Raw genomic sequence first — 14,190 nt, forward strand, 5'->3', positions numbered from 1 at the left:
AGAAATTCCCTCATCTATGTTGCTGGCCACCTCCTCTTCATCCGGCACGCTCTCTCGTACTCTGAAATCTGGTGGTATGAGGTGCTGATTCATCTTGATCATTGTTAACCTCTCCACATTTTTGGGCGAGAGGCGGCTCCGTTTGGGAGTTACAATCCCACCAGCCGCACTGAAAACCTGTTCAGAAGACACGCTTGCGAGTGGGCAAGACAAGTAGTTTAAAGCCAGGTTGGTGAGCTGTGGCCACAATTCTTTTTTCCCATGCCAATACGCCAATGGGTCAGAATTAACATAGACCTCTGTTGAGTCATTCAGATAGTCCTTCACCATCGACTCAAGGTCCTCATCCAAGGTTCCTCCACTTTGCTTAGCTCTTGCTGTGCCTCTGACCTTTTGAGAACCAAACCCACGCAGAGCTAGCCAATCCTCTTCAGCCTCCAATGTTTCTGTTGTCTTTCGTGCAGATGATCCGGTTGCCGGTGTCTTTAACGGCTGAGAGGTCACTTGTGCCACAGCCACAGGTGCAGAAGTGGATTGTTTTGACTGGGGATGGCCTGCTGATGTACTGCCATTTCCTTCAATTTCCAGCCGTTCTGTTTCAAACTTCTTGGCTGACAAGGCTAGCCAACGTTTGTACTTTGGAACATGTTCATCATCAAAAGGAAAGAATGCTTGGCCTGCCAGCGCCTTTTTGTAGCGTGGATCCAGAATAGTAGCACAAATGTAATGCTGTTCTGAGTGGATCTTTTTAAGACGTTCATCACCTTGTAGGAGCTCTAATAATTGCTCAGCCAGAAGCAAAGAGTCTTGGTTTTTGTCATCTTTTCCAAACACAGAACACACCTCCTTCAGTTGGTCCTCCAGCATGTACAACAATGGGATAGCTTTTCCCAAATTAGAGTCCTCCTTGCTGACTGCACGTGTGAAGAACTCAAAAGGACGAAGCATGCGTGTCAGGCTTTCAACTATGTTCCATTGCGGCCCACCCATCCTCAGCTCCTCTGTACCCTCTTTAAGGAAATATTGATCGAGTTCCGTATACTGCTCATACAGACGCTCAAGCATGTAGAAGGTTGAGTTCCAACGTGTTACCACCTCCTGGATGAATGCTTTCACTGGCATTTGACGTTGATATAGCAGGCTCCTCAGCTGCTTCCGGGCCTTAAAAGAATGCCTGAAATGCTTGCACATTTTTTGGCAGGTCTCCAATACACTGTACGCTGCACTGCCTTTATTACCCAAGAATTTTTGGACAACCAGGTTTATACAGTGCGCCAAACACGGCACTCTGAAATAGTAACCGTCCCTCATGGCCTTAACTATATTGGCGCCATTGTCCGTGGAAACATAACCAACCTTGCGTTTTAGTGGGGACAGCCAGTTAAGGACCTTTGTGTTAAAGACATCCAAAATGTTTTCTGCTGTGTGACGTTTCTCCAAACCAAACATGGCTAGTGTTGCATGTTTCCGAGCACCTTTAAAAACAATGTTCGTGTCAACACCTGCGTTTAGCTTTGCTTTAGCCCCTGAAAAAGAGACCCAGTGTGCAGTGATGCACATGTAATCAGCGCCTGCGCCACTGGTCCACATGTCTGTTGTCAGATGTATAGTGTGAACAGCACTCTTCTGCAAAGCTGCCCCAATCACCTTCAGAACATCTTCATGTAGTGCTGGAACCGCAACTCGGGCAAAATAGAACCGGCTAGGAACCTTCCATTTAGGGCAGAGCGCTGTCACTAATTCTAGAAAACCAACCCCTTCTACAAAAGAAAAAGGGAGAAGGTCCAGAGCTAGCATTTTAGCCAGCTTAGTGTTATACAGACGGGTCATTGGGTGGTTGCGTTCATATTGCGCTTCTGTAAACAACATCTTTTTAATGTTGCCCTGGACCAAGGATTTACGGGATGATGATGATCTCTTCGACCCAGTTACGCTCGCTGATGAACTTTTCCGCATTGATGTCTCACTCTCTCCCACACTCTTAGTGTGGCTCCCATGGGGTGTGCTGCTGACAGGGGAACTGGGTGTAAGTGAAGTGTTTGAATCGTCTTCTACCTCCGCGTCATCATCAGATGAAAAATCAACGTTTTCATTGCGTGCAATTCGGGCTTCCTTGATCGCGTGTAGGTGCGCAAACCATTGGACATCGTGCGTTCTCCTAAGATGACCTCTCTGGCCTCCGGTACCATAGTTGGAACCCAACTTACCACGACTAACTCGAAGCTTACAAAGGCTACAAATGGCTACGTTTTCCTTTTTTGGGCAAACACTAAAGAAGTCCCAAACTGGAGACTTGAAATGTCTTCGGGGGCCGGAGGAGGCGGCGATACTGGTGGTGGTGGTCCTGCTGCTAATGCCAGATGAAGTGGAGGATGTGGATTGCCGAACTTCAGTACGTTTTGCACTTTCACCACCACGAATTGAGGTCGAGGACGAGGTGGGTACCTTCTTGCGAGGAAGAAATATGGAAGCGGTAGGTTTTGGTGTACTACTTAACTCCAAATCTAATGATTCCATTTCCATTGCCTCCTCGCCGACATCATCATCACGCTCAGCAGCTTCTCGGGATAGGGTCAAAATGTCTCTTTGCTGCATGCCCGGTGGGGCTGCAGTGACCTTTGTGATGACTGGCTCGTCGTCATCGTGAGAGGCTTCATCACCAGTAGTATCTGTCACTTCTTGTTGAGCCTCATCACACTCCATAGGTTTGAGTTTTTGGACGACCTTCCTTTTACGCTTAGGTACCGGTGTCAGATCATGGTGTGCCTCACTGTCAGACCGCAGTTGTGATTCCCAAGACAGATCACTTGCATCAGAACGAGGTGGGCTTGAAGAAGATGTAGACACCCCCCTTGATCTTTTCCTTGCTAGGGATGTGGAAGACAATGAATGATCATCAGGAGGAGTGGCTTCCAATGATACCTCGGCTTCATTGTCGATTTCCTGATGTGCCCCTACTTCGGGAGGAACAACTATTGTGGGCACTTGTGAACCTCCATGCACCTTTGCTTGCGCATCTCCTTTTGCTGCCTCTCCTTCCACATGTACTTGGGCGTGTACTTGCACATGGTGTTGTTGTTGCGGCTGTGGTTGTTCAACACTTGTCAGATGAGTTACAACAACCTGTGTTGATTCAGGGACATTGCTGCTACTTTCTTGCGATGAGCCAACATCACTGGTCGATGGTGATTGGAGAAGTACACTGACTGCCTCTGAAGCACTCAAGGGCTTTGACTTAAGTTGGCGTGGTGGTGGAGGCACTGAACCCAATGGAGCAGGGGTGCTGCTCCCAGCTTGGTCCACAGCAGATCCTGCTGCTGCAGGCGTACTTTTTTTTTTGCTCCCAAAAAACGTGGCGGGTGGCACACCAGCCTCCTTGGTAACTTGCTTCTTCTGCTCCTTACTAGCAACTTTCTTGCTAGAGGAGCTACGGATAACTTTCTTTGGGGCCATATTCTTCAGAGCAGGTCAGACAGCAGGCCGCAGTTGCACGAATTGTAGAGTTGTCTGAGGCCAGACGTGACGTCGCGTGACGTTATGCTGCACACACACACCGCTGCAGGACTTCTTCCTGGCACTGGTGGTTCTCTTGAGTCTTGTGCACCTAAAAAAAATGGAAGACAGAGGAACATCAGTTCAGTTATAGAGCACAAAAAAATCGAAAAACACTGCAAAATCAGCACAATCCCAATCCATCCATGCCCTCCATAATGTTTAAATTCAAGACAACCCACAGAAAGACTAGGCCCATGCAAGACTCACTACCCCTGGGCATAAATAAAGGTTGAAAAGTAGGCAAAATGGTTGGAGGCCTAACAACAAAGCCTGCATTCAAAATGGCCACTTGCCTCCTAGCACATGGCCAGGGCCTGCCTGTACCAGCACTCAAAATGGCCCCCACCCACATGGCCTGTCCCCATGAACACCCCCAAAAATCAAAAAACACTGCAAAATCAGCACAATCCCATTCCATCCATGGCCTCCATGATGTTTAAATTCAAGACAACCCACAGAAAGACTAGGCCCATGCAAGACTCACTACCCCTGGGCATAAATAAAGGTTGAAAAGTAGGCAAAATGGTTGGAGGCCTAACAACAAAGCCTGCATTCAAAATGGCCACTTGCCTCCTAGCACATGGCCAGGGCCTGCCTGTACCAGCACTCAAAATGGCCCCCACCCACATGGCCTGTCCCCATGAACACCCCCAAAAATCGAAAAACACTGCAAAATCAGCACAATCCCATTCCATACATGCCCTCCATGATGTTTAAATTCAAGACACCCCACAGAAAGACTAGGCCCATGCACCACTCACTACCCCTGGTCAAGGCCCCAACAACAGGTCAAAAATCGAAAAACACAGAAAAATCAGCACAATCCCATTCCATCCATGCCCTCCATGATGTTTAAGTTCAAGACAGCCCACAGAAAGACTAGGCCCATGCTAGACTCAAATACCCCTGGTGAAAAGGCCACAAGTACAGGCCCAAAAAACGAAAATCACTGAAAAATCTGCACAATCCCATTCCATCCATGGCCTCCATGATGTTTAAATTCAAGACAACCCACAGAAAGACTAGGCCCATGCAAGACTCACTACCCCTGGGCATAAATAAAGGTTGAAAAGTAGGCAAAATGGTTGGAGGCCTAACAACAAAGCCTGCATTCAAAATGGCCACTTGCCTGCCAGCACATGGCCAGTGCCTGTAGCTGCACTCAAAATGGCCACCAGCCACATGGCATGTCCCTCCCCATGAACACCCCCAAAAATCGAAAAACACTGCAAAATCAGCACAATCCCATTCCATCCATGGCCTCCATGATGTTTAAATTCAAGACAACCCACAGAAAGACTAGGCCCATGCAAGACTCACTACCCCTGGGCATAAATAAAGGTTGAAAAGTAGGCAAAATGGTTGGAGGCCTAACAACAAAGCCTGCATTCAAAATGGCCACTTGCCTCCTAGCACATGGCCAGGGCCTGCCTGTACCAGCACTCAAAATGGCCCCCACCCACATGGCCTGTCCCCATGAACACCCCCAAAAATCGAAAAACACTGCAAAATCAGCACAATCCCATTCCATCCATGCCCTCCATGATGTTTAAATTCAAGACACCCCACAGAAAGACTAGGCCCATGCACCACTCACTACCCCTGGTCAAGGCCCCAACAACAGGTCAAAAATCGAAAAACACAGAAAAATCAGCACAATCCCATTCCATCCATGCCCTCCATGATGTTTAAGTTCAAGACAGCCCACAGAAAGACTAGGCCCATGCACCACTCACTACCCCTGGTCAAGGCCCCAACAACAGGTCAAAAATCGAAAAACACAGAAAAATCAGCACAATCCCAATTCATCCATGGCCTCCATGATGTTTAAGTTCAAGACAACCCACAGAAAGACTCAGTCCACCCACCACTGAGTACCCCTGGGCAAAAGGCCCCAAAACAGCCCAAAAATCGAAAATTCCAAAATTTTAATTGCAGCAACTGTAATGCCCCAAACAAACTTACTTGTAAAATTTCTAATCCAACAGTGATCCAAAGAAAGTCAAAAAGGCCTCAAATCCAAATATCCAGCAGCATCCACAAAAAGTAATCCTTCCAGCTCCAGACCCAAATGAAAAGTGACCAGGAGATGGACAAAGCACTGGGAGGAGCCTGCTGAACAGGAACAGGAAGTTGAAGACTGTGGGGCACTTCCTTCCTCCCACCCCCCTGCCCCCCTCCCCAAAATGGACTCCTCGCTAAAAAAGTGCTGGCAAATGTCAAACTAAGGAGTTATTCAGATAAAAATCATCATTTCTAGAAGGTTTATGCTGCTTGCTGGTGGATTTCTTGTGCAGAATTGCAAATTTATATTTTCGCTCGCCGCATCTCAAATCTCGCAATTGCGAAGTACCGCGAGACGTGATCTCGCCATACTCGCGTTGACAAACTATCGCTGGCAAGCCGCGATGACGTAATCGCGCTCGCCAATTCCCGCGGGATCACACAGCAAGATCCAAAATGGCGCAGCACTCGCAAACTATCGAAAAAAACAACTCGGCAAACGATGATAAACGCCGCGCGCCGCAAAAATTGTATCACCAACGCCGCGCGCCGCCAAAAAAATCCGCTGCGTGCGAATTTGCGGATTTTGCGGGAAATTCGCAAATCTCGCGGATTGCGAATTTCCCAAAAATCCGCAAAATCCGCGAGCATAACGGATTTTCCGCCCATGCTTACATACAACATTCACACTTTATTGTACCATCTTAAGGGTAAGTTAAATGTGGCTACAGATGTGCCCAGCAGACTTCAACATGTTCCTCTTGAATGGGAAATAAATCAGAATGTTCCAACATTCTGCAAGATTTGAATCACACACAGAGAGAACGTCTGCCGTGGAAATTAACACAGATAATCAGAACTTGCTTCCCATCCAGGACTAGGGAACACATTCTTAGGAGATGCTCTTGTCTTGAACCAATTGGAGTTGCCTTTGTTCAGTCTATCCATTTGGTCTGCTTCGAAAACATCTAGGTGAGTCACCAAGTCAAAGGGCCTGATTCACAAAAGTAATCTGAGACAAAATGCTAACTTTACGACTTTCGGTATTCACAAAAGGCATTGAGGAGTAGTAAAGTTAGGATTTTGTTTTAAGTTTTGGTCTTAAAACAATATCCTAACATAAGTTAAACACAAGATAAACAAGTTAAACGTAAATTAGGATTGTGTCTTAACTTTGTCTTAAAATTTGGTCTTAAGACAAAATCCTAACTTAAGTTAAACTTAGGTTAGGATTTTGTCTTAAGACCAAAATTTAAGACAAACAAGACAAAATCCTAACTTAAGTTTAATTTAAGTTAAGATTTTGTCTTAAGACCAAAACGTAAGCCAAACTTAAACCAAAATCCTAACTTTAGTACTTCTAAATGCCTTTTGTGAATACCGGAAGTCGTAAAGTTAGGATTTTGTCTCAGATTACTTTTGTGAATCGGGCCCTTAGTCATTAAAATCATGTTTTTTGCAATTCAATATATTAGAAAGCTTTAAAAATCACTTTGAAATGTCATTTTAATCTCAATACATAAACTAGAACTAGAACTAATAATTAGTCACTGCAAATGATAAAATAATCAACCACATATAAAACTGATATTACAATTCCATCATTTTATACAGCAAAGTTATACAAAATGTACAATATGTGCTAATTTGTGTTGTCTAGTCCATCAAGGCAAAGAAGGGTGTATTCACTAATAGTGCATGAACTGTGGCACAAGAGCAAAGACTTTAGCTACTTCTTCCACAGCTGTAATCTAAGTCAGAGATGTTTCTCCCTACAAAAAGTCCCAGGTCCTAGACCCTGGAAATTGACAGGAATGGAGGCCTTGTCATCCATCCCTTCGATTATTGCACTTGAGAGCCTAGATCGTGAAATTTTAATAAACACTTATTTTGGCATAGGAAAAAATTGTTTAGGAAACAGTACAGGTGCAGAATGCATAGATTTTTTCACTTGGCTCACAGGAGGTATTTGAAACAACTAAAGCATTCTTCACATGATGTTCGGACCTCGGCAGTGATAAAAATGTAATACCCATAGGGATTACTTTTGAGACTCTCAGAGTGTTTGAATAGGGTTTCGGAGATCCTTTCATTGATAAATGATGTTGTGAAATGTAATGCTGTTAGTCTCTTTTGTCTTCATCCTCGCTTTAAGAATCCTGCTCCTCAATGGTTCTTGAATCTGGTTTGTTCTGCTCAATTTCTTGCATAAATATATTAAGTAATTGCCTTCTGTGACATCAGTATATTAACTTTGGAAGATTGCTTTTAAGGCAGAGACTATGTCTGCCAGAAAGTTAAATGAGCATCAATATTTGTCAATAGAAGAGTCTTTTGTTGACTTCAAATGGCTAAGATTGTCCTTTGGGAAGTTGTCTGAGCAGCTTATTTTGGCTTAGATTGGTCTTACTACAGGTTTTACATTTGCTAAATCCACATTTGCTAGATGGATAGTCATTTATATTAACATTTTATATTTCTGGTTTTACATCAGATTTCGGTTTCATAGAAACGTCATGCGCATTCCACCAGATGAAAGACCTTATTTATGGCCTTCCACAAGCATGTTCCAATCACACGGGAGCAATGAGGGCTACTCCCTACTTGTAGAATCATTACTCTGTAGAAGTATCTTCTAGCAAAGGTATTGTGTTCAGCCAGCAAGTTCTACACCCTTATTAGCATAAAGTCTGCCTGGACAAATGCTGTCTGTCCCCTAACCATTTTTAGGTCTCGCCTACTGATCGTACACGACACACAGTATGCCTCACTGAACCTACTCATACGAATAGACATACACAGATAAAGAATGATTCTTTTGCACAGCCCCTTTCAACCATGGCTACTGTAGTGAAACTTGTTTAGACATTGTCTGACAGGGTTGTCCATCAGTGTTGGTATCAACCCATGACATTGTGTGGATGTGCACTATTTAAAGAAGCAGTACACACATGCATTGGAACTATTATCTTGCTTTTCACATTTTTTTAGTAGGGGGGATGGATATAACCTCCCATTCCAGCACTCCCTCTGGATTTTTGAATTCTGCCTCCCACCTGGCCTTTTTTATGAGTGCTTCCACGCCCCACTCTGCGTTATTGTTTTCTTTACATTTATTTCTGAGGGCCCGACTGGTGCCAAGTGCCACTGGGCCATTTGCTTCATCTTTGAATGCCTTGCTCTTTTTTTAATTTGCTGTTTTTATCAAAAGACATGTGAGAACACTTGGTGGTAGGAAAATGTGTGGATTTCTGCAGACTATGAAACTTTACCTTACAGATATATGAACAAAATGTGTGTTTGTAAGGAAAGTTAAATTTTTGCAAGGGCTTGTGGTTAAAACAAAAGTCCTCACATCCACAAAAGGCACACCATCCTGAACTCCCCTGGATGTCTAGTTTAAAACATTTCAGGGTTTGGTAGGTTTCCCTTGGTGCTGGCTGAGCTAGTCACTTTGAATCAATGTGTACTTGTATTGAATTGTGTTGAATTGTGAATTAATCAAATTAAAAGCCACAAAATATGCTGGTAGAGAGGTGTGGCTCACTGGTTAGAGGCGGCAGACCCGAAGGCTGAGAACGGCCCGGGACCAGGGTTCGATTCCCGACGCGGCAGGGTCGCGGACCAGGGTCAGCGGACTGATAATTCTCGCCTCGGTGCCCACTTTGGGCAGTGATCACACTCGGTAACTCTGGGCATTAAGCTTGCCTCATCTCTACAACGGCCCCCCACAGACGCCGGGGATGCCTGGCTTCACCTTGGAGATACCCAGCAAGGGACCATCTCACAGGGAAAGCCAGGACGGGTTCCCCAGCGGTCATTCGCGCCAGGATACTCCGGTAGTAATTGAGCGCGCTACAAAACACCTTACATTTACATTTACAAAGAAGTGAATGACCCCCATCTGTTTAAAGGTAAGCTGTGTGCAGGAAATGCCCATTAACATGTGAGAAGAAAGGGTGAAACCAGGGTGAGGAATGGGAACAAACACAAAGGAAGAGAGTAGCTGTTACAGAGATAGCAATAGTGTTGGGTGGACATGCTGATCCATTGTCCAAGATAAAAATAAAAGAAATTGCAGATACCTGCCAGTGGAGTCACCCTGCATCACAAGAAAAGTGCTGTGTTTATGTAGCACTCTTAATGGCTAGAGCAGCAGTTATGTTTTCTAACTGGAGTATGACTCTTATGTAGCTTGTGCTTGATAAAACAAATGTCACGTACAATGTTATGAAACTGTTAATATATGTACAAAATCAACTCAGTATATTCTTTTCCTAACTAATTTGAAGGTTTTTAATCAGTGTATACTTCTATTTTTACGGAGAAAACAGCTGTTTGTTAAATGTAAAAATCCCGTTTTATTTTCTAGGGAATCAGCAGTCTCTTCAGTTCTTTAAAGGTGGTGCGACTTCTGCGACTGGGCCGTGTGGCTAGGAAGCTGGATCATTACCTGGAGTATGGCGCTGCTGTGCTAGTGCTTTTGGTCTGTGTTTTCGGCCTCGTGGCTCATTGGCTAGCCTGCATATGGTACAGCATCGGGGACTATGAAGTCATAGATGAAGCAACTAATACAATCAAAACAGACAGCTGGCTCTACCAGCTGGGACTGAGCATCGGAACTCCATATCGGTACAATGCCAGCGGCTCAGGACATTGGGAAGGAGGGCCCAATAAGGACTCCTTGTATATATCTTCCCTATACTTTACCATGACAAGCCTTACTACCATAGGATTTGGAAACATTGCTCCAACCACCGATGGAGAGAAGATATTTTCTGTGGCGATGATGATGGTTGGCTGTAAGTAGAATGCTTGACCTTCATGTCATGGTTTAAAAGTAATAATGAGTAGAACAAAGAGAATTTGTACTGCTGATGTTTTAAAATAGGATGACAATTCCCTTATCATACATGCCCATTGGTAATTTTTAAACATACAGAACAACAATTTCGTATCGAAACTGGAAACCTCATAGTGATGTTCATGAAAGGTGCAGACATTGAATTGACAAACCGGGTGACTTGAATAAACGTGGTCAGTAGTACAGAAGATTGAACCACTCAGATCAATCAATCAATCAGGTGGCTTGTAAGGCAAAACTACTCACCCAAAAGGGTCTCAAGGTGCTGGTCTTGAAACCGGTCTTGAGATCAGAGAAAATTTTTACTGAGTTAATTTGTTTTCTTTTTCTGTTCTTTTGCTCTTTACTGATATGAGTATATCTATTTTTCTTTGTATTTGACGTGCAGATGACAAGGAGTGTTGTCTGCAAAAGACACACAAACGATGGACAGAATGCAGAACAAATCAAACATTCACCCCCACTCAAGAGATCTGGATCCATCGTTCTTTAGCTCACCATGCCACCCCAGTTTAGACCAAGCCATATGCAAATCAGTATTGACCCTGCTACTCATGGGAACAGTCTAGCCCTTACTGCCAGGCCAGTTACTCCCTGGATCAGAAACAAGCATCCTGGGCCTGTTTTGGTATATCACCCATTATCAGCCAGTATATCTTGAATCCAGTGGCACATAAAGCCCAGGACCCACGTCTGGGCATACCCGGTGCACTTAGGGTGAGGCAGCAAAAGGCATACAAATGATGGATGGAATGTGTAACAAATACAATACCCCCCCCCCCCCCCCCAAAGATATCTAGGCTAAAGCCATTGTTCTTTTGCTCACCATGCAACTCCCAGTTTAGACCCAGCCATGTTGTCTGAGCAATGTTTTTAAATTACAGTTCAATGTTGTTTTTAGTTTTAGCTACAGGTAGCTTTACCTATCAGGAGACCTCTTTTCATCAGGTCTTTAAAGTACAATGAGAACTACAGGGAGAGAGATGGGCTGCAGGTCAGCCCCCCTCAGCCATTGATTTTCATGTGTTTTTCATAGTTTCCCCTTGCCTGAATGGGATGTCAATCAATAAGATGTCTTAAGTGTGACTGGTATCCCCAGAAGTGGATCCCTGGCCACTGTTCTAGTAAATCAAGCAATATCTCAATGATGAGGCCTAACTAGGCCAAAACAGGCCCGGGGATTATTGTATTCCTATCTGGTGATGGCTTAGTCTGACACTTCAGACTCAAATCTTTATATTAGATGAGGACCAAGACTTATTTGCACACATGGGGTGTCTGTCAATGGTCCCAAAATAATTTAAGCATTCCCTACATCATTTGTCAGTAAACAACCACGGTAAAGTACTGAGCAGACAAAATAAATGTAAAAAAAACAAATATCTTTCCTTAAAAATATGAACAAGTTGATTACATTTTATGATATACACAGCCACTTAATATTGTCACTCATGGTGACACATGCAACAGTAACTCATCCCCCAGTGTACTGACCTTAGATCTCAGATATGTGTAAATTAAATCACAAATTTGATTGGCGACATCACATCACCTCAAGATTTACAAAATCAAATACATTGCTATGGATATGCATTATTTATTTGGGTGTGTGTTTAATTCACTAACAGCATTTGACCTTGTGGACATGATACACAGGCTTGTTTCTTTGGTGATTATGTCATCCTATGCCACTAAATGTCCCTTATGTCACATGTGAGTGGTGTTCCTCTTCTGTTCTAGTTTGACGTGTGATTTCATGCTTGTTTCAATAGTAGTGATATCTTTAGTGATATCCTGGATAATTCACTGTTGCTAATATTAGGGCTCCAGGTATGTTTGTTTATAGTGGATGGAAGATAATCTCTGCCTTACATCTTTATAAATAGTACTAAAGTGCAAAGCCATTTTCATAAAACAAAATAGAACACTGTGGAGCAAAATCCTTTGCCTAGTTTGTAAGCATTGTTATGAAAAATAAAGTGGGTTTCCCCTCCTGGAAGGGAAGTATCATAGTTCTGTTGTTCAAGAAAGGAGACTGTGATCTTTCTCCAAACTATTGTCATATTGCGCTTCCTGACGCAGTGGGTAAAGTCTCTGCTAAATGTCTTTTGACCCAAATTAGCGATTGGGCAGATGCAATAAAATTTTACCATTGGAGCAAACTGGGTTTAGGATGAAACATGGAATAATTAATAATTAGACCACCCTCCAGGTAATAAATGAAAAATATGTTAAAATTAGAGGAGGAACAGCTTTTATTGACTTCTCCACTGCTTTTGACAAAGTATATCATCCTTTGCTGTGGAGTAAGCGTCTAAAAATGGGTATGCTGGGCAACCTTTTGGAGCTAGTTTGTGCCCTCCATACGGATACCTGGTGTAGAGTCTCAATGGGAGGGGATAGACGTCTTTCTAAATCTATCCCCACCACAAATAGATTGGAACAAGGATGCTTATCGACCGTCTCTGCTTTTTTCTTCATACATCTCAGATCTCCCTCATTATCTGACCCCAAAGTGAGCGCATTGCCCCAGCTAATGGGGGAAAATCGATTGTGTGTCTACTTAATGCAGATGACATAATAATCTTGAATTTAACCCCTAGGTGATTAAATAGTCATCTGCAGGTGTTCCATAAATTCGCTTAGGCTCACCCTCTAAAGTTCAACATATCAAAAAGAAAAATTAACTGCATGCATGGAAGAAAGAAGCTGAAGTATGGAATTTTGTATGGTCTTTAGGCGGCCAAAAATGGAAACTTGTAAAACCATATACCTTCCTAGGAATAATATTGTGTGGTAACCCAAGCGATAAAGCCCATATAGAAAATAATAGCTCTAAAGCCACCTCTCAGGGAAAAAGCTTGGGTTCCATTTATAAGTCTACAGGGAAACCAAATTTTGCACTTTTGTTGGAGGTCTTTGGTGTAAAAATCCCTGCCTTATTGCTGCATAGTATAGAATTGATCGATGTGGGGAAATGGGGCTTTTTAAAGGCTGAACACTAAGAACTTTATCCTCAGTTAATTCGTCCTGTTCCGCAGCTGCCCTCAGGTTAGAATTTGGATTTAGAAGTGCCTGAGCACAGGGTCTCGCGGGGCTAGTGCATTGGGTCATAGGCTTGGCAAAGAGTAATTAAGGCACACTAAGGTTTTTGTTTCAAAAAGAAAGTGTAGAATGTCTAAAAGAACTGTCATTAATTATTAGAAATGTGGAGAAGTGTGGCTCAGGGGCTAGAGGCGGCAGACCCGGAATCTGAGATCGGTCCTGGACCAGGGTTCAATTCCCCGCCCCGGCGGGTCTTGGGCTAAAAAATCCACGGACTCGATAATTCTCGTCCCGGTGCCTCCTCGACTCACGGGTTCACACTCTGTGACTCTGGGCAATAGCTTGCTTAATCTCCACAAAGGCCCCTCGCGGCGGGATGCCTGACTTTCACCCTGTGGACACCCTGTCGGGGCTTCTCACAGGGGAATACCAGGACGGGTTCCCTAGGCAAGCGCCAGGATGCCCTTTGTGGTGACAGGTTGCGCTATATAAGTATACCTACATTTACATTTACATTTACATGAATGCGATTGATTTTATGCAACTAGACCAGTCCTTGCTCTTTACTTTATCGCCATATCAATTAAGGCCTATCCCAGAAGAGGCTCTTGGGAAACAAGTTTCTCCATGGATAGGAAAGCTTGCATTTTACAGATGGGTAACCATCCGGCTATTGACTCCTGCTTGCTAAATAAAGTACAGGCCTATATTTCTTGGAACCT

General features: G+C 43.8%; 1 protein-coding gene across 1 annotated transcript in view; it reads left to right on the forward strand.

Moving 5' to 3' along the window:
- Positions 1-14,190, forward strand: part of KCNH5 (potassium voltage-gated channel subfamily H member 5) — an 815,449-nt gene that overhangs the window by 413,491 nt on the left and 387,768 nt on the right. The window contains exon 8 of the mRNA XM_086937941.1: positions 9,932-10,361. Coding sequence (XP_086794067.1) covers positions 9,932-10,361 — 430 coding nt within the window. The remainder of the gene's footprint in view (positions 1-9,931; positions 10,362-14,190) is intronic.

This window comes from Lissotriton vulgaris, chromosome 9 (genome assembly GCF_964263255.1).
Source record: "Lissotriton vulgaris chromosome 9, aLisVul1.2, whole genome shotgun sequence".
Taxonomy (NCBI): Eukaryota; Metazoa; Chordata; class Amphibia; order Caudata; family Salamandridae; genus Lissotriton; species Lissotriton vulgaris.